The 23569-nt window shown below is 41.7% G+C and overlaps 1 protein-coding gene across 3 annotated transcripts in view; it reads right to left on the reverse strand.

The window, feature by feature from the left end:
- Window positions 1-124: 124 nt before the first annotated feature.
- The window catches only part of FKBP1B (FKBP prolyl isomerase 1B), a 54265-nt gene continuing 30820 nt past the window's right edge, over window positions 125-23569 (reverse strand). For 2 of the 3 annotated variants that reach the window (XM_072858410.1, XM_072858409.1), the window contains 3 exons: window positions 5538-5650; window positions 2775-2893; window positions 125-2056 (listed from right to left, as the gene is read on the reverse strand). In XM_072858410.1, coding sequence (XP_072714511.1) covers window positions 1975-2056; window positions 2775-2893; window positions 5538-5650 — 314 coding nt within the window. In that variant the 3' untranslated portion in view covers window positions 125-1974. Of the gene's footprint in view, window positions 2057-2218; window positions 2894-5537; window positions 5651-23569 lie in introns of those variants that run through there. The other variant, XM_072858411.1, reaches the window with a different exon arrangement.

Here is a 23569-nt window from a genome sequence, read left to right on the forward strand (position 1 = left end):
TTCCTTGAAGACTTAATTTCCCTAAGTATCACAAAGCACAATTAGTTTTCCTTGCAGATTTTTTTTTAATGAAATTGGCATGAAAAATGTAATAATCTCCGCTTCCAACAAAGATCTCCGCAGAGAAAGGGCGATGGGGGAGAGAGCTTCATCAACCAACTGTAATAAGGATTTTACAGACTCGGTAATGGCCGGGTTGTACTGCTGAGGGCGAAAGGAAAGTGCACGGCAGCTCTGCAGATAGAGACGATAAGACTGAATGTGATCAGCTCTCGAAGCCCAGCAGGAACACATTTTTCACCGCTAAGAAACCTAGCAGCAGCTGAAAGGCAGAGCCATGCCCTACCTACTGCTTTAGACACAGCAGAAGCTTGCCAACAGCAGGACCAAGAGATGATGGAGGGAACATGCAGCCGTTCCAGGTACGCTGAGCCAATCCTTTGCATCGCTCTTCACTTTCAAGGCATTCAAGAAAGGTCCCAAATCAGACACTTGATGATGTTTTTTTCTTTTTTTTTAATGAGCAACTTAAACTGGGCCGTCAGTAGGAGCAGCTTTAGACCAACGTGCTGAAACGACCTGGGTTTGACAGGCACGGCAGGGCTACGTTACACTTAACCCAGACATCTATAGGAGCTCACATCTGCAACTCTGCGATACAGCCTGCGATCACAGAATCAAGAACCACAGAATGCTTTGGATTGGAAGGGACCTTTACAGGTCATCTAGTCCAACCCCCCTGCAAGAGCAGGGACATCTTTAACTAGATCAGGTTGCTCAGAGCCCCGTCCAACCTGACCTTGATCTGTAACCCTGTGCTGAAATCAAGACCAGCGACAGAGGCTGGAGCAGTGGCAAAGGAGACTGGGACCTTTAAAAAGAATTTGGGAGAGCTAGTGGGCATCAAACCCTGGCAGGTCTAATTTCCTATTTATTCACAGGAAATTAGCCTGTCCTAAATAGAATAACTATTAGTGAAATGTGAATGTGTAACCTTGCTGCTGCAGTGATCCTAGATTTCCACCAAAAAAAAGAGTCCCAAAAGGCCTTTCGTTTCTTTACAGGGAGGGGAGCAAGAAAACCATTTACTCCACCAACCCTCGGTGAACAACAGTCTGTAAGAGGTGGGTTTTATGGGCTTATTAATTAACAAACTCAAATGCAGCTTTGTGGGTAAAATGAACATCTAGAGAATGAAAAGCGTGAGCTGTAGTCACTAGCCAGGCTGCCGGTCTTGCTTTCTGTGCTCCTTTTCTCTCTTATCTCCAGGCAGTATCACCTGGAGAGACCAACGTCACTTTGCGGTCTGTCTGCTCGTGCTAGGTGTGTTCTCCTTACACAGACTCACACAAGGAAATAGCTCACCACCTGCTTGAAACCCTTCCATCAAAAAAAAATCCAGTAGTTGAAAACTATGCAAATAGTTTATAGCCAAGTTAAATAAAAATAACATCATGACCCAATGATGCTCTTTTTTTCTACGGCAGAGGGGAGAAATCAAGTTCAGGCAAATCAAAATAACAGCAAAGAGGCAGCTTTGCTGTCATTTACCTGCTCTTAAAACCAGGTAAATGACGGTCTACGCATCTTCCTGTCTCCAGAGGAGGAACCAGCACGTTGTGAATTCATATAACCATCAAATGAAATAAATATTGCTCAGCCATGAGTGCCAGGAGCCCAGCGCCCACAGTAAGTTCGCTGGCTATCAGAAGATGCAGCCTAAAAAACCCCCATGTGTTCAGTGGCCACGTCATCCCACAGTTCAGATTTCTTTTGTAAGGTGGATGCACGTAATTCTGCTCTTCTCTAGCCTTTCTCAGCTCCAGTAGAAAATTTTACACTAGTTTTACTGTTGTAAAGGCACAGAATTGGACCAGCACTGCATGTCTTTGAGAAGCATCACTTTCCATCTCTTCAGCAGCCAAATTTTGGCCAGAGTTGAGGGGCCACCAGCAGAGCAGGGGAGATGGAGAGTCAGGAAACCTCTCTGTCCCAGCAGCCCCTACCTGCACGTTCCTGGTACCTCTGGTCCCATAGAGATCTTCCACTGTGCCATCTATAATAGAAGCAGTGCATGGAATTATGTGTATTTCATGTAAGAAGAGAAATATTTAACAAGAAAAATGGGTTGATGATTGTTTGAAGAAATTTTTATACACCAAAAAGAATTCCAGTGGGCAGAGGAGAAAAACAGGAAATAGAAACTGTAAAGTATCAAGATTTTATTGTTTTTTATATATACTTTTAATTCTTAAATGAGACAGTATTTTTTAAAACAGCAGCAAGCAGAACGTACAAGTTGAGAAAAGTGGCAGCGCAGGTAACTCTGTTTGGCTAATGCCCGTCCATGTACAAGGCATAAATTGGATTTTTTTTTTTTTGAGCACCTTTTGTGTTTTTTCTTGGTTTAAGTGTACAGTAAGGCAGTGGTTTTTCAATAAGGAATATATATTTATATTTATATATATTTTCAACCATCACTGTGAATTCTTCTTACATGCAAATTAAATAAAATGTACAACTTGAAAATGTTACAACAGTAGACATTTTTCTCAAAGCAAAGCTTCTAGTAAAAGGCAAATACGGACACCACAAAGTTAAAAAAGAGAAGGAAGGCGTAAGAAACCGAGCGGCAGGCGCTATTGACAGGACAGCTTGAGCAGGGAAGATTGGGATTCCAGTGAAGATTTCTCCCACTGCTGGCAAGGCAAGAAAGAACGGATGGTTATTAACAGATGTCTCCAGCCAACTCCTTCAAGAAGATTCACTCTAACCTGAGAAGCTCCACATCAAAGAGGAGAGTAGCATTGGGAGGGATGACCCCAGGGTGGCCTGTGGCTCCGTAGGCCATCTCAGGTGTGCAGGTCAACTTTGCTCTTTGTCCTAAGCTCATCTGGGTTTTGGATGTTGGAGAAAGAAAAAGAGAGGACAAAAAAAACAGTATTAGGAGGAAAACAAAGAACAAATCACTACGTGGCAGATTTACAGAATTGAGGAGAGCTGGGACCATCGGCTTCATCTTTCAGCTTCAAGCTGAATCTGCCACAAACAGCTCAGATGAAGGTCTCCTGACTCCTCTGGCTTCTCATGGCAGTTATTTAAATTGCCAGAGCCAGTCTGGGAGTCACACAGAGGGTTTTTAATGCATACTTTGGTCCATGCTGCCTACGCTGGAGTCAGCTGTAGGAGGCGTGAGTTCCTTCTGTGGAGCGCAGGGTACACGTAACACCATCAGCAGGCATTAGGAAAAGGCTCTCAGTAACAGATAGGACCAGAGCTTTGTATTCATGAGAGATCAGTGCCGAAACGCAGTTAAGTTCAGCTTCTGAAAGGCGTTCAGCAACATTTTTCCTTCTTCAGCCACCACCAGGGACAACTTCAAAACCACTGCTCAAACACTAATGCTGTAGGCACCCAACTTTCTGCTCTTGGGCAGATGCAAAGCAAACACTGATGCAATCCTACTTAAAAGAGGTACTTAGTTCCCTAAACTCAGCCCAAGCCCGAGGGCAGATGTCTCACCTCAGGTGCTGCTTATTCCGGCAGAGAGCCCTTGCCCCTGGAATGGACAGAAATGCTGACTTCCCTCTCTCCAGATGAGCTCTGGAGGTAACAGTGCTCATCGAGATTTGGGGTATCACGAATCAAATCCCTGCTCTTCCAGCAGAGTATTTTGGGGTGGAGCATTCTCAAACTGCTAATCATGCGCCATACACTGGTGACTGAATATTCATTGGCCAAGAAACAAGCCCTAATTTGAAGCAGTGATTGTAACTCAGACCTCTCTCCCAAGATCAGGCACATCACTCGACTACAGATTACGTGATGTCTCCCATCGAATTTTTTTTCAGGTCCTACAAAATATGCCAAAGCTAGAGCTTTGATCACTTTAGGTAGAAGGAAAATGTGAATATGAACTTTCTGATATTCCAGGAGTCTTCATACCATGGGGCTGAGGGTATAAGAGCAGATGACTTCCCCTGGTCCCTGCAGGGGTTTGCGTGGGGCAGGCTGGCTGCTGCTCTGAGGGGGTCCCTGCAAACCAGACAGCTGGTAAGTCATGCACGGGTTTTAGGCATGGGGCAACCTTGAACTGTCAGAAGTTGAGCAGAGAAATGCAGACGCTGCTGACGTCTGGTAGTCGTTAAACCAGGGTTTGAAAAATCTGCATGCTAGACATAGTAAACTGCCTTTTCCCAAGTGCTTTGTGTCAACCACATCCCCGCGCCCCCCAAACCCCTCAAAACCCTGGGGTGGAAGGAGAGAGCCACAAGCTCGACTTCAGTCAGCGATCCACCAGGAGGAGCAGGAGGGCAGCGTGTTGCCACACTGATTACTGGAATGGCTTTCGGCCACTTATTAATTAAGGGACAGCAGCCAAGGAAGGGATAAACTGATTCACCCAGTGCTTGTTGTCACTCCTTTATCTGCACCAGCTTCCAGCTTCTACAGCACACTGGCGTCCTGAGCTCCTCTTAGGCCTTATTGCGAAGCAAATAATAGAGTGCAACTCAAATCCTTGAAAGGAAGATGGGTATTTTTCAGGGAGTCTAGGATTCCTCAGACAGACTTCTCCTGCTCTGACTGGGGAGAAGGGAATGCTTGCATTGCTTTCTCCATAGGGCTGGAAACTATTTTCTCTTCCATCCCTCTCTGGAAAAGCATGGTTGCATCATTCCTCAGTGAATTGTTTCTCATTTTGCATTCTTTCCTTCTCTCTGTTGAAGCATAAAAAGTTGTTCCTGTTATAGTTGTTCCTATAATAATATTTGAGCAGTTTCCTCCTACATTGAGCTCTAGGACCCCGAAACGGGGAATCACAAGGGATTTGCACCCTGATCTCATTCACTCTTGCACTTGAGCAGCCTGATCTCACTCCTCATGTAGTGGGCCCTCACAACACTGCAGACAAAAAGCAAGAGTTGGCAATGAATTGCATTGTGTGGCTCTTTTAGGATTTTACTGTGTTGGCAACTCAAACTGTAATTAATGGAGGGCAGTTTCCTTTTTCTCAGCATAGGGTTGGTCAGTGAATGTTAAGTTTTGTAGCTGGGAGCCTGAAGTCATAAAAATTTAACAGTGCAGTTTGGTACCTTATTCAGTAAGGGTCAAAATCGGTAGCTTGGTCATGGATGTCATCGAAAACGGCAGCTTGGACTTTTATGGAGTAGCTGAATAGAGGCTGCTCCATAAAACATTGCCACCTGGAACATTTTAGAGGCTGCTGTTGTCTATTAGTGGAGCTGCCCATGGGAAAGGGATGGGGCTTATGTGGCACTTTGGCACCCGGGGAGGGGACATCTCCTCTCCCCTCCCAAACGCATACCATGTGGAAAGCCCCATGAGTAGGGGATGCCCCTGGATGGACGGAGGAGAACTACAGGAAATACTGTGCTCGAATGGACCATGCTTTCAGAAAACCACTCCGTATCCTACACTGTGATTTCCTCTTGGTCTTGTCACCATTGCACTGGACATTGCTGTGCTCACACACCCTTCAGCTGGCCTGAAGTTCAGCCAGAATAATTTCTTTGTACCTGTGTAACACCTTCTTCAAATCCTTTAATGACTTCTTGCCTGCCAATCTTGAACCTGAAAGGCTTGTTTCTGTCTCTGGAGGAATCAAACTTCTTTCCATTCTGTAGCATTCCTGCCAAAACAAGACACACAGTTTCAATCTGAGCTACATCTGAATTTAAGTCCTAGGGGGGATGGAAGGAGTGAAAAATTAATGTCTTGGTCACATCAGCTGCTCATTTCCATTTTCACTTTTAAGCCTCATCCAAAACAGATAAGGTAGAAGAGTCAAATGCAGTGGTACCACACTGTTACCTTTGCCTTCTAGTAATTTAGGCTCTAAAATGGAAATATATTCTTCTTATTCTTAATGCAATAGATTATAACTCATACCATACCAAACGTTGCACAGACATATAGAAGAGCTGTTGCTCGCACAGTGGAGCTTCCTGGCTAAGTAGATAAAAGCAGGCAAGGAACAAGTGGGAAGCAGCAGAAGAGAGAATCCCAACGCATTCCTGATCCAGGCCTGCTCCTAAACACAAAAAAGCTCCCTAGAACAAGCCTACAGACAAAGAAACTAAATTTAACATAAATTCGACTAGGTTTACTTCTCGTTAAATACTTACCATTTATTTTAAGGTATTCTTTTAACAGCATAACTAACTAAAGGGAATAGTCCTTGCGGAGCACGTGTCGGGTAACCATGGGGCCGTTGCCATGCGTGGCCCACAGCTCACCACAGTCAACAGGAGCTTTCCACCCACTTCAAAGGGTGGGGATGTAGGTTCTGATTTGGGAACTCTTGAGCCAAATTTGCTGCCAGTTAAACGTCTGCACGTACAGAGCAGCTCCTTTGACTTGTTCCTGCAAGTTTATACCAGCACACCTAGAAGGAATATTTGGTACCTTGGACTGTTTACCTTCCCTACTTGATTTACTCAGGAGTACTGAAGTAACGTGCATTACACAAACGAGGCCATTCCACACCATGCATGCGAAACTTCTACACAACGTTACAACTGCATGTGTCTCCTCCTCATACAGAAAGAATGGGAAGGACTCTGCATTCAAAAATATGAAAATAGCAAGGACATTTATATGAATACTCTACTACCCTCATTCTTTCTATTTTCATTCAGCCACAAGAGACAAGTCACAGGAACACCTTACTCATTCCTTTTGATGGGCACAACACTGTTTCACCTCATATACTATGAACACATGCCCAGATTCTACAGCAAATGGATAAACCTTCACAGAGTGCTACATGATTCAGTACTCTCATTCTCTTTTCAAACAGTGGATAATTATGGTAGCTTTCAACTTAAAAGTACCTGGTAATTGCTCTTTCAAAATGCTATACTCTGGATATTGCAAGGTTGGGCTGGTATTTATGTATTAGAATAGAATAAATCCTTTCTTTGTAATGCTGTAGTGCCAGTGTTCTGGGCATATACCATGACTCTCCTGTGCAAGGTGCTGTACAAAGAAAAGTTAATTAATAAGCAAATATCTGAGAAAGTTTCTGGTTGAAAACAACATTATCAAGCACAGCTTTGTCAGAAAATGCTGAGAAATACTGCCTTTATGATCCAATATGAAAAATACAGTCTTACTAGTTTCTTTTCATTAAAGCAGTTCTATTGATAGACCAGCTTGATGCAAAAGTTTTGTTTTTCAGTGAAAACCATCAGTTATTGTCCAAACAACAAAAAAGCATGTTTTGCTTGTTTAAAAAGTCTGTGTTATGAACCAAAGTTAAACATAAAGAGATGTGCCGGATTGAAAAACAAAGACTAAAAGGGTAGGATTCACCTTACCAACCTTTATGCTTCTAAGATGTAGCCAGCTACTTTTGAGCTAATTACTCAGCCTCCCTCTATAATCAAGTCAGAGAAAAATGCACTTTCAGGGAGCAATTCATCTAACCAAATCTAGGGATCTACATTAGGACATAATAAATTGCATCCTAGCAGTGCCTATTTCTTTGCAATGAATATAAGGGAAGTCCAAATGACTAGCTCAGACACAGATGTCTCCAAATTCACTAGTAGTTACATCAGTGGTGATGGCATTCCGGACTTGCGGTAATGAGTACACAGTATTTGATCATTCCAGTGCGGTTCTATGTCTAGATATTTTACATCAATATTAAAACCAAATGACATATTAAGGCAAATTAGCTGTTGACCAAGTCCAACATTTGTCAAAGTTGGTACTTCAGAGACACGTGTGCATGTGTATAAGGCCTTAGGAGGAAAATTATGGAATAACCTGCCCAAAAGGTATGTTTCACAACCTTCACCTTCATTAGTGCTTGTCATATTCCTTAAGTTTATCACAGTATAATAGTGAAGTATTTTATGCATGCTCCGATGCAAGTACATACACATATTATGCAATATATCGGCTCAGTGATATCCCTAAACCTCCTCCACGTAGGCTGGGAAGTCGCATCAGCTGCCTGCACAAGGTTTTCTAGTTACAGACAAACATGAGTTCATTTGTAAAGTAGAAAACCAGCTTGCATACGGAGGAGGGCAGGCAGGGAGAAGCAGCTCAGAGGGAACTCTCAGGCATATCATATAATCCTTTTTGAAGTATTTGATCTTAAATTTAAATGGCAGTCCTTCCTCACAGCAATTTTATTTTTAAACACATCATAAAACCTCATGATTCTATGAAATGGAAGGAGACTGTTACAGAATCCCAGTATTTAATAGTTTTAATATTAAAACTTAGTATTGTTATTACAGTCTGCATGTTCAAAGCAGTATGCAAACATTAATTATTCTTCACAGCAGCCCAAGGAGGTAGAAGAAGATATGTATTATAAAATAGCCTCAGTCTGGAAGTTCAGATTCAGATGCAAAGTTGCCCAACACTTTAGTATGCTTTCACTTCATTTTGTAACTAAATCCTATTAAAATACTTAGCTTAAAGGTCTGATGGTTTACTAAATACCACACATCAAACCGGTGGCAGAACCAGAATTAACTCTTCAGAGATCCTGACAACAGCTACTGGACAATATTTCCCATTTAAAATGATGTTTCTATCTGCCCATGAGCTTGCCAGTCTAATATATAACATATAAAAACTGCCTCCCATTTCACCATCGAAAGCCTATAAAAGATGTGTTAGGCCTCGTAGAAGAAAACAGGCTGCTTCTCCTATCTTTACAGCAACATCCTATATTCAGCAAGGGCTGAAAATTCATCAGGTGATGAATTCAGAAATTTAACCTCCTCTGTCATCACCCCACCTGATCGCTTTTGGAGGACAAACTGGAATTCAAAGAGTCAGATGTGTCCCTATGCGCCGAAGCTCTGGCAGGAGGGTCAATTTTTATATGACTGCCCTTTAAATGCACATCTAGTTTAGAAATGAGTCAGAGTCCCCATGTGCCCTGGAGAAGTTCCGATCCGGATTTAGATCTGAACTTTAGATCTTTTTTATCTCTCTATTTCTGAAAGTTAGAGTCGACTATTCAGGCTCCTGGGAGCTAAAATAGCATAATGTTTTATTTTCCCTCTTGCTAATGCATCAATTGATTTTCTTTTTGTGAAAAAATTGATTTGGTTAATATTCTTCAACAAGGACGGATGCCCATCTTCAGCCTGCTAGCACCTTTATTTATCTAGCTAACAACAAGGAGAAAAAAACCCACAATGTGGAACTAAACAACAACATTGTTTTGCAAAGTCAGAACAATCAATAAGGGCTTGGACTGAGGCAAGGACAACTAGATGCCTATATGCTTACTTGTTATAATAAACTTACATTTGATTCTGAAAGGTAACAATCATTGTATTAAAATAATAAATTGTACAAACTCACTTATCAGAATATTGTGTGGATTTGAAAACATTCTGATCTATAAGGTGTCCTAATTAATAACTAGGTTTTAAAAATTAGGTGGCTGTAAAAAAGGAGATGTTTCAGATCGTGTGTCCTGCTGAATCGTTGAAGTTCAGCTCATTGAAGCTGAAGCTCAAAGAGTAGACAAATCATTTTGTTAAGGAACATGAGTAGGGATCCATCTAAACTGCCAAAAATACAGCACTATTTGGGCTAAAACAGCAGTGAAAACAAAACTTCAGTCTAGGTTTAGCACAAGCTATTATTTCTTATTAAAACATAGGTGTGTCTGCACTGCTCTCTTAACATGAATTAACTAACTGAGTCATTCAACCTCAGCTAAGATCACATCATTTAAGTCATTTCCTAAGGGGGGAGGGCTAATGACACTGTACTTGCCTAGTAACTTTTGAATCTTTTAGCCAATTTCAACCAAGTTTGACAGAGGAGTAGGGTTCATACTGACATAAAGATCCTATGCATGTAGTGAAAAGAAATCTGCATAGGAAGAAGATCCTGTAAGTACTTCTATCAAGAGAAAGGCTCAATCTTTATTTGTAATCAGAGAACCTATATTATTGAGGAGAGGTCAGGAACAGAAAGATGTGAATGCTGCAGCTGGACCACAGTCTAATTTCTTTTTACCAGAGGGTTCCTTCAGCTGAGAATGATTCAGCTGGGAATTCAACCAACCACATAACACAAATCCACAGAGCCAGACCAGCTATTTAGACACCTAACTCACACCTATGGTCCCAACAAAACCATGCCCCAAACCATGCCCAAGCAGTTATCTATACCAAAGATGGATGGAGAGAGAGAACACTGAAGGCCTGTCAAGCTTACGTGCCTACATCTGCAAAATTCAGGTGTAAAATCCCACTGCTAACATTAGCCATCTCAAAGGTAAAACTACGTCTCAACCTGTCATCTAGGATAATTCTACAGTTAATGGAGAAAGAGAGGTATCTCCAAGACCAAGTCATCCCACCTAGATTTAGATGTTAGGACTACAATAACCTCCTGGAGTTGTTTATCATTCTCAGTCAACCAACAAAAGTTTAAAAAGTTAACAACATTCATTTTAAACACTAGACTGCCAGCTTTTTATATGGCCTTAGTAAGGAGGTATTAACTCATCCATCCATACCCAAATGAAGTAGACCAAATTGCATCCCAGGCTTCACTGGCTCCAGTGTTTACTGAATTATTTGTCTTTGCAGTGTTGACACATTCTGGGAATCAGAAGACGGACATCCTAATCCAGGACAAATCCCTTGATTTCACTGGTTGCTCTCCTTTTATCCTGCACAATAGGATTCACTTACCTCACAAGTATTAAGGGGATAAATTGAATAGGTGACTTTCAAAAAACAGCAACATTCATCTGCAAAGTATTCCATTACCTCATTTTGTCAAACTGTAGTTACCTACGGAACATAAAGGCAATACATACACTTGAAGACTGCTACTTTCTGAACATATGCTGGCAGCAGAAAGAGGGGCAGATATTCAGAAGGTGTTTCTAGGACACCATCCTGTTCATTTTATGTAGACCAGAGGTTCTTCAGGACAGGGACTATATCTTCATGCCCTTTAATGCAATCATCTTTCCAGTCACGCCTCGTAATAAATCTGTATATAAACTTGTCGTTCGGTTTGGTTCCTAGGACTCCTGGAGGCAGCACTTGCTGCAGTTAGTGTTGCTGTGGGTTAAGAATTTTTGATCTCAAGAGTTTCTTTTTTTCCTTAAAATATATTGTTTCTATGTCAAAATATGTCAATATTCTGTCAGAAGAATGTCACAAAGGCCGGAAATTCTGATTTTCCCCCCATTTACAACCTGTAACTATTACTAATATACACTTTTAGTCTGAAAAATATATTATTAGGAAGTTTCTAGAAACTGTACAAAAAGCCTTTGTGTCAACATTGACACCTTCGCAGCATATCGAGGAAGACAGAGTTCAGCAAAGCAGAGGAGTTCAGCATAATTGTACAGGAATGGTGGGAGAAACACATCCATACAGTCACAAATCACATCCCAGGTTGGTTTACACCATCAGAACTCCACTGATTTCAGTGGTGTTATTTGCGTTTTACATTAAAATAGATCAGTTCTCTTCACGATTCAGTTCTGACACACTGCGGTAAAGCAGGACAACGCCTCTGCATTCAGTGGTGTTCCTCCCTAGCTTGTGGCTGAGCCTCATGCTAACACACTTGAAAAACTTGTGGTTTCCCATCAGGAACAAGAACAGTTCCTGTATGTCTTATCATTAAATGGAGAGATCTGGGCAACACTTTTCTAGGCAAATACAGCCGGTACCTTGTGTTTCTGCTTCCCAGGGAAATGCCTAGAGGACCTAACATGCCTCAGCTCTCCAGCTCATTCCATCAGAAACCAGATCTGAGTAAGCCGAATGTCTCACACCTCTTACATCTTCATTTGCCATTTCATCATTACCTCAAAACGCAGTTCACTGTTTTACATCATAACAACAGCTCCCAGTAATCTGTAGTTATACCTGGCCATGAGCCTCCTTCCAAACAACCACGCAGTAAGTACTGTATATCTCTGACTTCCTTGATTTGACTTCCAAAGCAAACTCTTGTCTGGATAAATCTGGTGTCTCATCAATTTTACGGATGAAAATTATTTTCATCAGAAATTATGATTGTAATGGAAACAAAGAAAGAGTGTTGAATGTGAGCTGGAGGATGCTTTCATTTCGTACACTATGTTTGAATAGTGGGCTGTCTTACTGTGTCCTGTACGGGGACTTTGGCAACTGAACTGAGAAGGGAAGCATGGCTTTTCAAGGGAAAGGTTCAACAACAAAGGTTTAGTACCACTGTAAACACAAACTCCGTTTTTCCCTGCTAACTTTTCCTCTGCTTAACATAAGCAAAGCCTTACGAGGAAAAAAGGATTTGCTGGCTTAGACTGTGTTTTTCTGACAGTTTACAGCCACTTAAGAAAAAATGATTAATCTTTTTAAGGGAATTTTCAGTCTAGAGGGATAATAGTTGAAGAGACTAGGGGGTGCATCTCTGCAGCATATCAGCTCTTTACCACACTTTTTTTGTTGTTGTTTAAAACGGCAACATCAATGATTTGAATGTGCCATCTGTTGCCATGACAAACAATCACGGACTCAAAGTACAGAAATGGGAAATGGATAGCGGTGGTGGTCACTTCTTAGTTCCTGCTACCGCAGCGCACTTCAGTAACGGTTGATCTTTTCAACACAAGCAGCCTTGCTGCTTCATTTTCTTCATGTATTACACACTCATATATCTTTAATGTGGAGTAAGAGCAACACAATCAATTATTTATGATGCAGCTGACAGCATGCAATGAAGACACAACAGACAACTATTCAATAATGCATTACCATGCACTATATATCAGTGTTGCGTACAACAAGACAATACGAAAGAGCCTTGCACTTAGCTTGACTTCACAGCCAAGAAAATTACATGCAATTGTCTAGTTCACTCTACTGAAAAGCATTATTCTGTCCTAACGGCTTTATAGATTTGCATATTTTTAAAAGAGAAGAAAAAGTAGATTTACTCTCAAGGCAGATATGAGGCTCAATAAGCATATTCTACATTAGTTGTAAGGAGACCAAAAAAATTCCTCTGGTATCCTGTTGCCTGAAAACAGTAATTTTATTTTAGGGTTTGATTCTGTTACCATTACAAAGTTCAGCTGTAAAATATACATGCTCTACAGCATAAGGCAACTTTCATTTGAATAAGCATGGCAGAATCAGGTCAATCTGGATATGCTAATGAGTAGGGCAATAGATGTCTAAAGCAAGATTTTAGAGATAATATATAACTACTGAAATACTTGGCATCTCTTGCATCTCTACCCCTCAGTACCATGTCCTGTAACACAGGTTCTGGAGGGAGAGGGAATGTTCCTGACTGAGCGAGGTCTTTCTGTCCCTGCCCTCTGGTACCAGCCAAGAAGCACAAAGAACAGTTCAAGAGCATGGCTGGAATACAAAGAAGACATTTTGCCAGATTTCCCACCTGAACGCAGGCAGCAGAGCTTGGCCAAAGAATTCTGGCCATCTAGTGCACCAAGATAATAGGACATCCAGTGCACAAGATAATAGGACTCTTCTTTTTCTTCTTGGTTTCGTTCCCAGTCTCATCCTATGCCACAACACACAGATATATTTCCTTCCCCCCACTTTTTGTTTTATGATTGCCTATGCAACGGTGGTATGGATTTGATATTTTAGCCTGTAGCACATATATGAATGTGCAGATGACCTTCCACTGGGAAGTTACGCACTTCAGTAGGGGGTTAAACCTCACTGAAATAGGTGAACACGATAGTCACCTGTCTTTCAGTCTTTGGCACAAGAAGGGCCCAAGCTAGATCACCAAAGCTTCTGAACACAGATCTGGGTGCAGGGAGCATGGAAAAACACCACAGAAACAGAAAAGGATCTTCAGACATCTCTTGGGAAAACTCTGAGCACGGCTCCGAGATCACATGAGAGAGGGGTTTGGGGAGAACAGAACCAGCTTCCCTACTAGTTAATTCCTCCTCTGCTCAGGGAAAGGGGATGTTGAATGGTCTGCCAGAAGAAACACCTTCCCAACGCAATATAACAATACTACATCAGCAGTTAGGTGTGCTTTAATGATGAGCTGTTCCCAGATTGGGCATCCTTTGATTTTCAACTGTCTAGTCTTCCAGTATGTGCCTCCATTTCCTTCTGAATAAAATCTGTGCTGAAATATTAATTTATCAGTGCAACACTTCTGATTTCCTTGGCTTAAGCTAGCAACAGCCTAGTGACAAATCTACCCATCTCTAGTAGGGCATTGAATTAAGAGGCTATGCATACCCAGAGACAATAAATTTGAGCCTGGAAAAGTATATTCTTAATGTGTTACCACTTAACACCAAGATATTAAAACGGTATGTTGGCCTTTGGGCCATTTGGAACTGAAAAATAACATTTCTCCCCACATCCCTTGTGAATGAATGCTCTTTCTCTTCCACAGGCCCCTGTTTACCTGGTTCTTTATTACATCCAACTTTCTTAATGCATAGCATGGCTATACCTCCTTCACAGAGGAGTGTTTTACTGAAAAACATCTTGACAAACGCAGCGATAGGCTAACATCGTGCAAAGGACTTAGCAACTACTCTGTTCTTAAATAAGAAGGAGAAAAAGAAAAACATTCTTAGAAGAAGAGAGAGACACACAGATGCCACCAGAGAAGAAAACACAGTTTATAAAAATGGGTGTTGACTGAGCCATGTAAGAAGGCACAGTCAATAGAACAAGATTATATATACTCTAAATAAGTCAGAGGCAGACACTGCCATTCCATCATGGTCTCATATGTACATAAAACATACATAATGGAGAAGCCAAATGCTTTTTATCCAGGGTATCCAACTTTTTGATCCAGACTGGTCAGATATCCCTGTAATATGTCTTATTTTAGAGATGTGGTATAACGTTCCTGGCTGGCATTATGCAATATCCTCTCCCTTCACAAGCGTTCGGAGAATTCCTGCGGAATCGTCTCCTCCCGCCTGTGATTCCACGTGGGAAAATGAGACATGACTTCACTGGCACCAGTTTGGGGCCACCATGGGGCCTCACTTCAGCATAACACACACAGTTTCCAGGGTAATCAGGTGAAACACACTGCTGTTTCACTCAAGGAACGAATCTCTTGCTCAAGAGTGGAGAAGGACAGGTATCTAGATGCTGCGCTCTCTCCACTGGCATGGACAGACCATAGACTTCTACGTAGCTAAAGACAGTTGAGATTAATTCCACCCATAATGACTTGATCACAGTTAAGATTAGTGAGAAAATACAGTTTAAAACCAAGTTGATTTGCATAACAAACACCTTCCTGTGGAGTATGTTGCCTAAGGTCCTTTAGACTTGGTGACTGCAGATCTACCTAGATCTACCTAGGCACTTACTGTATGGTAATACATACAGTAAACATGCTGTAGAAATAACAGAAGATAAAAGCCACTTCCAGTCTTTGAATGAACTCTGAGAAGCGTTTATTAACAAGTCATGTATTGGGTAACCCTCATTATGTTGTCAGAAGTTCAGCCTACCATTAAGATCAGATAAAACCAGCATTTTCCTAAGCAGTCTTTATCATTTGCTGCAATGCTCCGGTGGAAGAATGTCTTATTCAGACACCATTATTTTTCCAGGTTGTCTTTTTAAAAAGTATATGAGATACACTCATCAAAGGAACAAATCTTTCTATAGATGTACAGTTTGTTCTTCCAACCTACTAGGCACGCACTTGCTTTCACAAAAAGGAGTATTTTTGTAGTATTGTTTTCAGTGTAAACAGTGTTTTACAGTGCTCCAAGGCAGATCCGAGCAGTGTCATAAATATCTCTCTGCCTGTAAACTCTGAAAGTATGTTCTGAAAGAATATTAGCTACGAAATGCCTCTTTTGCCACATTTGTTTCCTAATTTTGTTCGTCCTTCCTGGTGTTGCAGATCCTCATTGGTGTAAACTGGCACAGTTCCCCTGATATTAATGAAAGTACAAAAATATATGTAGCAGTTTAAGACCTGGATCACGGTAATTTAAAACTAAGTTGAATGATGCACTTGGGACTATTCTCCAGAGTAGAATCCTGCAAGAATACAGAATAGTGTAGATCTGTGATCAGAGCAAAAAGCTGGATGTCAGAAAGAATAGGTTCTGTCACCAGACAGCTGTGTAAGTATAACTCACCTTCATTTTATTCCCTGTGAAACGACGACTGTGGTTTCACCAAGGTCAGAAAGACAGTCACTAGCATAGCCAGCAATGATATTATTAATTAATATAGTTTGCCTTAGGTATCTTGAAAGGCTTCATTCAGTAAGCCTTTAAAGTATCTTCAGAGCCACAGTGGAAAGGAGCTATTAACAGCGCAGTTTGTTATTATAAATAGGTCTTTTCCATCTCTAAGTTTTGATCTTGGTGATCTTATAAACGAACTATGGAAAAAGTGGCAGCTGTTATCTTGACAGATGGGTCTCAGGCATTGCTCTGCTGGACATTAGACAGTCGTCTCTCTGGAGAACAATAGGAATTTCCAAGTGCCTGTATCTATTTTAATCTACTTAACAAGCCACTCATGTCTTGGGCTAGTGAAGGGAAGAAGCAAGGAGAATGCAAAATAAACGGTTTTTTAGGGGTGAGAATCAGATGAGTATCAACTATTAGTGACTTCCCCCTTGAGTTTTACTGAAGTGACAGCCAGCAAAAGAATCAGAAGTTTCTTATAGAGGCAATAGAGACAAACAGGCACTTCCAGAAGGTGAGATCTAGAAAGCCTGTGCACCGAGTGAAGCGCAGCCTATAGTCAGCTAGCAGGACAAGGTAAGTACAAGGATGCACCTCAGTTTTCAGCTCTTCCTAGAATTTAGCATCATCATCCATTTTGGATGTAGAGCTCTGAATCCAGTTTTAAGGACAGTCACAAGCCTGAGACGGGTTCATCCTTTTTAAAGGGTGCTTGGTAGAGAGGGTGCTACTGCCCGCCTTTTCTATCATAAACACTTGCCAAAAGCACCACAACTTCAACTCCACCTCAAGCCTGAATTTAAACCCATGTCCTTCACCTTTTCTGATGGTATTCCCATCATCAGACAACCAAACACTCAATGGCATCACCCTCTGTGCTCCCAGTTGAATCTGTATGGTAGCTGGAAATGGAGAATTATGAAGTTAGGAGAAAACTAAGCAAGTAGTAATTAGGGAGGTCAGTGGGATGAACAGAGACCTGGCTCCCAATCCTTGCTCCCAGGACTTGTTGGATTAGCTGTGCCTGATGTTGTGTAGGGTTTGTCCCTGCATTGTTTCGACAAAGTTCTCATTGACTTCAGCAGGAGTCTGAGGATGGACTGCACAGCCCATAACATTTTTCCAAAAGCAAAAGTATTTTCACATTCAGGACTGCTGCAAACAAAAGACATGGTAAATGGAGTTTAGACACTACAAATTGAAATAGTAGTCAGTCCATAGACACAAACAACAAAGATAAACATTGCCAAAAATACCTCAATAGCACAACACAGTGGAAAACAACATGAGCTGAGAGTGGACCAAACAGTGAAGCATTCCATAAACAAATGTATTATTACACCAGCAATGAAAAGCCAGATTTCAGACTCTACAGCAAAACGTGTAATATTATCATCTGTAAAAGCAAAGACAGAGATGGTGAATACATTGCATAACTCACAGGAATTGCTGTAGACCAGACAGCTCTTTATCACAGGACACACTACCTTTTATCATCCCAGTAAGTGGAACTGAAAAAGTAGCATCCTATATGAGTAACTTACTATATGAAGTCAGTAAAAATCTGTTTCTACCAATCAAATGGCCAAAACATACACATCATGACCATACTAACAAAGGATGTTTTTTTCTGCAGAAAAATAACGGATTGTTGTGTTCAATTTTATCCAAAATTCTAAAGAAAATGCAATTCAGAGTTGAATGGAATGAGAGAGTGAAACATTTTTCTGTAGAAAATGAAAAAAAAAATTGCTTTATGTCCATCTGAAATGTTTCATTCTAGTGAGAATACATTGTTTTGTTTTCAGATGTCAATATGAACTATTTAAATTCAGCTTCAATGAGGTCTAGGGGGTTCTTGAACACCACCACCTTTCCAATTATTTAACACCAAGTATTGTTTAGTTACAACCAAGCTAAAAGACACGGGAGATATTAAGGAGAAAACATAAAAGGAAAAGAGAAAAGTTAAAATTCATAAGGAGCATGCTGAAGGGGAGGCATATCAGAAAAAATTCAAGTATCCAGAGAGCAAAACTAGACAAAAGGAAGGCAGAATGGACCTAAAGTTTGGATCAAAGAAGCTGAGATTTATATGAGAGGGATACAGTTATCTGGTCTAAAATAATCATTCACCCAGACACTCAGAGGTATTCTACATCACTTTTAAAAATAATTGAACAGATCTTCCCTGACCAGGTAACATGGCTTACTCTGTAATCCATAATACAGAATCGTAGAATCATAGAATGGTTTGGGTTGGAAGGGACCTTTACAGGTCATCTAGTCCAACCCCCCTGCAAGAGCAGGGACATCTTCAACTAGAGCAGGTTGCTCGGAGCCCTGTCCAACCTGACCTTCAATGTTTGCAGGGACGGGGCATCTACCACCTCTCTGGGCAACCTGTGCCAGTGTTTCACCACCCTATTCGTAAAAAATTTCTTCCTTATATCTAGTCTAAATCTACCCTCTTTTAGTTTAACCACTACCCCTTGTCCTCTCGCAACAGGCCCTGCTAAAATGTCTGTCCCTGTCTTTCCTATAGGCCCCCTTTAAGTCCTGGAAGGCTGCTATAAGGTCTTCCCGCAGCCTTCTCTTCTCCAGGCTGAACAGCCCCAACTCTCTCAGCCTGTCCTCACAGGAGAGGTGCTCCAGCCCTCGGATCATTTCCGTGGCCCTCCTCTGGACCCGCTCCAACAGCTCCATGTCCTTCTTGTGCTGAGGGCTCCAGAGCTGGATGCAGGACTCCAGGTGGGGTCTCACCAGAGCAGAGTCGAGGGGCAGAACCACCTCCCTCAACCTGCTGGCCACGCTTCTTTTGATGCAGCCCAGGATACCATTGGCCTTCTGGGCTGCAAGCGCACGTTGCCTGCTCATGTCAAGCTTTTCATCAACTGGTACCCCCAAGTCCTTCTCCACAGGGCTGCTCTCAATCCCTTCATCCCCCAACCTGTATTGATACTGGGGGTTGCCCCAACCCAGGTGCAGGACCTTGCACTTGGCCTTGTTGAACCTCATGAGGTTCACATGGGCCCACTTCTGCAGCTTGTCCAGGTCCCTCTGGATGGCATCCCATCCCTCAGGTGTGTCAACTGCACCACTCAGCTTGGTGTCATCTGGAAACTTGCTGAGGGTGCACTCGATCCCACTGTCTATGTCATTGATGAAGACATTAAACAGTACTGGTTCCAATACGGACCCCTGAGGGACACCACTTGTTACCAATCTCCATCCGGACATTGAGCCATTGACCACTACCCTCTGGATGCGACCATCCAACCAATTCCTCATCCACCGAACAGTCTACTCATCAAACTTCTATCTCTCCAATTTAGAGAGAAGGACATTGTGGGGGACCGTGTCAAAGGCCTAACATAATGTTATGGAACACATAAAAGCTCCATTCATTTAGGCTGCTGCTTCCATTTTCCCATTTTGCATGGCAAAGAAAAAAGTTTGTGGAAGTTAATTTATCTCAGTTTTGTGTACCATTTTAATGCTTCAACACTTATCTGCAGATTTGCTGGCTGCCTGCATAGGGAGTTCCAGTGATCCTGCTCACAAGGGCAGCGATCACCCAGGCTACTGAGTCTTTGGAAATCATTCATCAGAATTTTAAGTATTCTGGCTGTTCATGTGATCAAACAGTTGCCGGAAAAAAAGGAAATAAAATGGAAAATTACATAAAACCAATGAACTTAAGTAACCTAAGTTTCAAATAATTAAAAAAACCCTGCTGATTTACTCAAAACTGACATGGGTACAAATCTCTCTCCTGGGAAAACAAGTTTATTTGTGTCTTTTTCAAGAAAAAGGATGCAGAGAATTTAAATTTCTCAGTATATCTAATCTGTGTTCTCTAACACAACTGAATATCTGCAAGCTTCTGCCTGCTCACGTGACCAAAGATTGCTAAAGACACAGCCAGGCACGCTTAAGCCATAACTATTTTAACAGGAAAAAATCACATGAAAGCATGTTCTGCATCTCATTTCACATGTCATGTGCTCTGCACAGTCTGTGGGCTCAGGCAGTATCCTAGAGACACAGAGCACCACATACTGCATTCCTATTTTGTCTATTATAAGCATCCACCTAGCACAGTAAGTATCACTCTGTAGTAAAAACACCATTTTCACCAAATCCACCTACCGTTTTGGGCATCATTTTATTGCTTTCCACTTAATCATGTGCCCCAAAGACAGGACATTTTGATTCATGAGAATCCCCTCGTCATCAGTACTTGGTCTTTACCCGCACATAATTTGGATGAAGACTTCTCCTGGATGTCCACAACCTTGGCTAATGCTCCAAATAAACCTGTGCTTTATAGCTTATGATGTGCTCCCAAATTATGGCTTTCAAATTTTTCGAGTCTGTCTTTGATACCGGAGTCTCTGCTGAGATCATTCATCGGCTATATTTTCTTGTTGATAAGCTGAAAGACTTAGCTAAGTTTTGGTTTTGTCTTGTTTCGCATCAGTGGTTCCTCTCTCTTGTACACATCGTGGCATGAGGAAGGTGTTCAGGCATCACCCTCATCTGTGGCTTTTCCTGACCACCAGCTTTGCAACGATACCACGCAAGCCATCTCTCCTCTGCCTTGCGCAGCTACTTCCGTCACACCCCGTATGTTGGGGAAAGCTCCGTTTCTGCTACACGCAAGTTTTTCAATTCTGAAAATGCTTAGTGGAGAACTTCACGTCAAGCAGGTTGCGGCATGTAATCATGACTTCTGTTTCTGAGCTCCTTCTGCCCTACCATACAGGTTTCATGGATGGAGTGCCAGACCACTATTCTCCGCAGGCTTGCAATATCACCCTCTTCTCTGCCTTCAGTGAAGTGTGGTAGGTCACTAATGGACGGATATCTGATCTCATTAGATAGGGCACCGCTGCTTGGACCACATCCTGAATGTCAGCCTGCACACTTGGTGAAGGAGAGATATCTAAAGCTATCGTATTATTTCCTGGATCAAAAGTCTAAGGCAGCCATAACAATTCTGGTAGTTCAATTCTTGACCTATGCATATTTCTGTAATTTTGGGGTGCTTTGCCTTTTTAAGTCAAAACATCATTTGCCTTGCTTGTGCACTGTGTGCCCTAGTGTTTGCCTTCTAGCAAGAGGATCATATACTGCCTTCTGTCCTTATGGAACTTCACTTTTTTTCTTGCTGTTCATGGCCCTCTTAGAGAGGCAGTCACATGTTTCAAAGCCCAATATGGTTGGTATTTAGGAGCCAATTCTCCAGGCAAAAAACTGCATATAAATTTTTGCACAGCTTGCAAATGAACCAGCGAGCCCTTCTGTGATCTGCCCTTAGTACTAAGGTGGTTTCCTTAATGTAAACAGCCTTTTCTGCAGAGATCTGAACACCTGACTCTGGAGATTATGACACCGGACTCCTACGTAGCAAATCTCAAATTAACATTTTGCTAAACAGTTTCAGAAATACGTCTTTCAGCAGTGCTTTCCCAAGGGTTTAAAAGAAAGTAGTGTGATTTTTAAAAAAAGTGATTCATAAACCAGCTGCATTTGGATTGCAACATTACATTAAGCAGAGAAGTCATTTTTGGAGCAAATATAACAGCCTGCTTCTGTGTAGGTGTAATATTTTTTCTACTTCTATTACACCAAATTATGTGGATAATACAGGCACAGTGCATCTTGCAAGGAGCCAGAACTCAAACAGTGTTTAGTTGCATCTCTTTGAATGGAACTGCTTTATAGGACCATGAAACCTAAATATTGGTGCATTGCAGATTGTCATTTTTAGCTGCTGCAATACCACGTCTTGTTTTGGTGCCTACTGCCAGATGACATCATCTCGTAGCAACTTTTTCAGTGGAGCAGCCAAAGCTGCTTCTCCCAGGATATTGTTGACTAGAAATCCAACAATACCACTTTTTTTTTTTTTCTTAGTCTTCCTGTTGCAAGTAAGACTGGAAGGATGGGAAGGAAGAGGAAATTATAGAATCATATCAGCAAGGAAGATCACAGATGGCCCTGGGAAAGGCAGTGATGCAGATACTGTTGTAGTACAGCCTGAAGGTGGATCATATCTACACCCAATAAACACATAAGCAATATCAATTCTTCAGAACTGGTCTATGCATGGATACATACAATTCTATTTTCTCACATTAGCTTGAGCTCTCTGTCAGGTTCTCTATCTAGTAATCTAATAATGGCTAGAGATGAAGCCCTAGCAGTTAAAAAGAAAATCAACAGAAAGGCCTTGTTTGCCATGCTGCAAGGATGATTTCTGCTACAAATGCTTCACAGGCTAAGAGCATGACATCAGGCTGTCATGTAACATGGACTGCAGGTCCAGGCTGCATGTCTGAATATATTTGTCTTGGCCTCCACATCAAGTTTGAATTTTAGAGATGCACTGTGCATGTTCAAATCAAATACCAAACTTCCTCTGGGTGAGCTCCAAGACCTGTGTTGACTCTTGGTATTGCTTAATAAAGAGGGGAGGCCAATTTAAACTACAGATTTTTGTCATTTTTTTCAGATGATCTCATGCTTTGCACAGCCATAAAAATGACACCGATTTTCACACGTGACAAGAAGTTGAGAGGGAGCATTTCTAGCTATGGCACAATGTACGTTTTTACTCTGAGGCAGACAGGCTTTGTCCCAGTGATCAGGAGAACACGTTATCTGATCCCTAATTTGTTTAACAGTCCACAGAGCCTTTTCAGGCTGGTGCCCAGATATGATCTTTATTTCTGTCTTTGTGGTGACAGTGCTACCAGACTAAGTGCATTGGGCCATGTCTCAGTTTGGTTGCTTATATCTCAATCATTTAAGCTCTCAGAAGAGAACACAAATCAGCGTCACCTGTATTTTTAAGGTTATAAGAACTTCTAAACCCTGTTCTGATCTCATTCAGAGCAACTTCAACATCCTGCTTGCTCTGCTAAAGTGTTAAAGAATGCAAAGCAGGAGCACTACCTTTTTATCTGCTTCAGAAGCCTTCATGGAGATTAGAAAGTGTTGCTCTGATCTCTCCCAGTTCTATGCCACCTTGCTATCTGGACACAAAAGGTCAGATTTTAAGCTGGGGTAAATCAGTTGGACCTTGAAAAGGTCAATAGAGCACTGCTAGCTTGTCCCGGCCGAGGAGAAATTCTCACTGAGCCATTCCAGAGATACGAGACTGGGGATACAGGGTTTTTCCCACCACACACTTTCCTATAACCATTTTCTACTCTCCTATGCACAGTTTCCCTAGCTCCCTAGATATTCTGTTCAATTTCGTGCTATATTTTTTTTCCTCACTCGCTGTATTTAAAGACAATTTGCCTTCCTGGAAGCCAGAAAATTACTATGTTCTAATCCTTGCACCAGTCACTT

This window comes from Ciconia boyciana, chromosome 3, assembly GCF_034638445.1.
Source record: "Ciconia boyciana chromosome 3, ASM3463844v1, whole genome shotgun sequence".
Classification (NCBI taxonomy): domain Eukaryota; kingdom Metazoa; phylum Chordata; class Aves; order Ciconiiformes; family Ciconiidae; genus Ciconia; species Ciconia boyciana.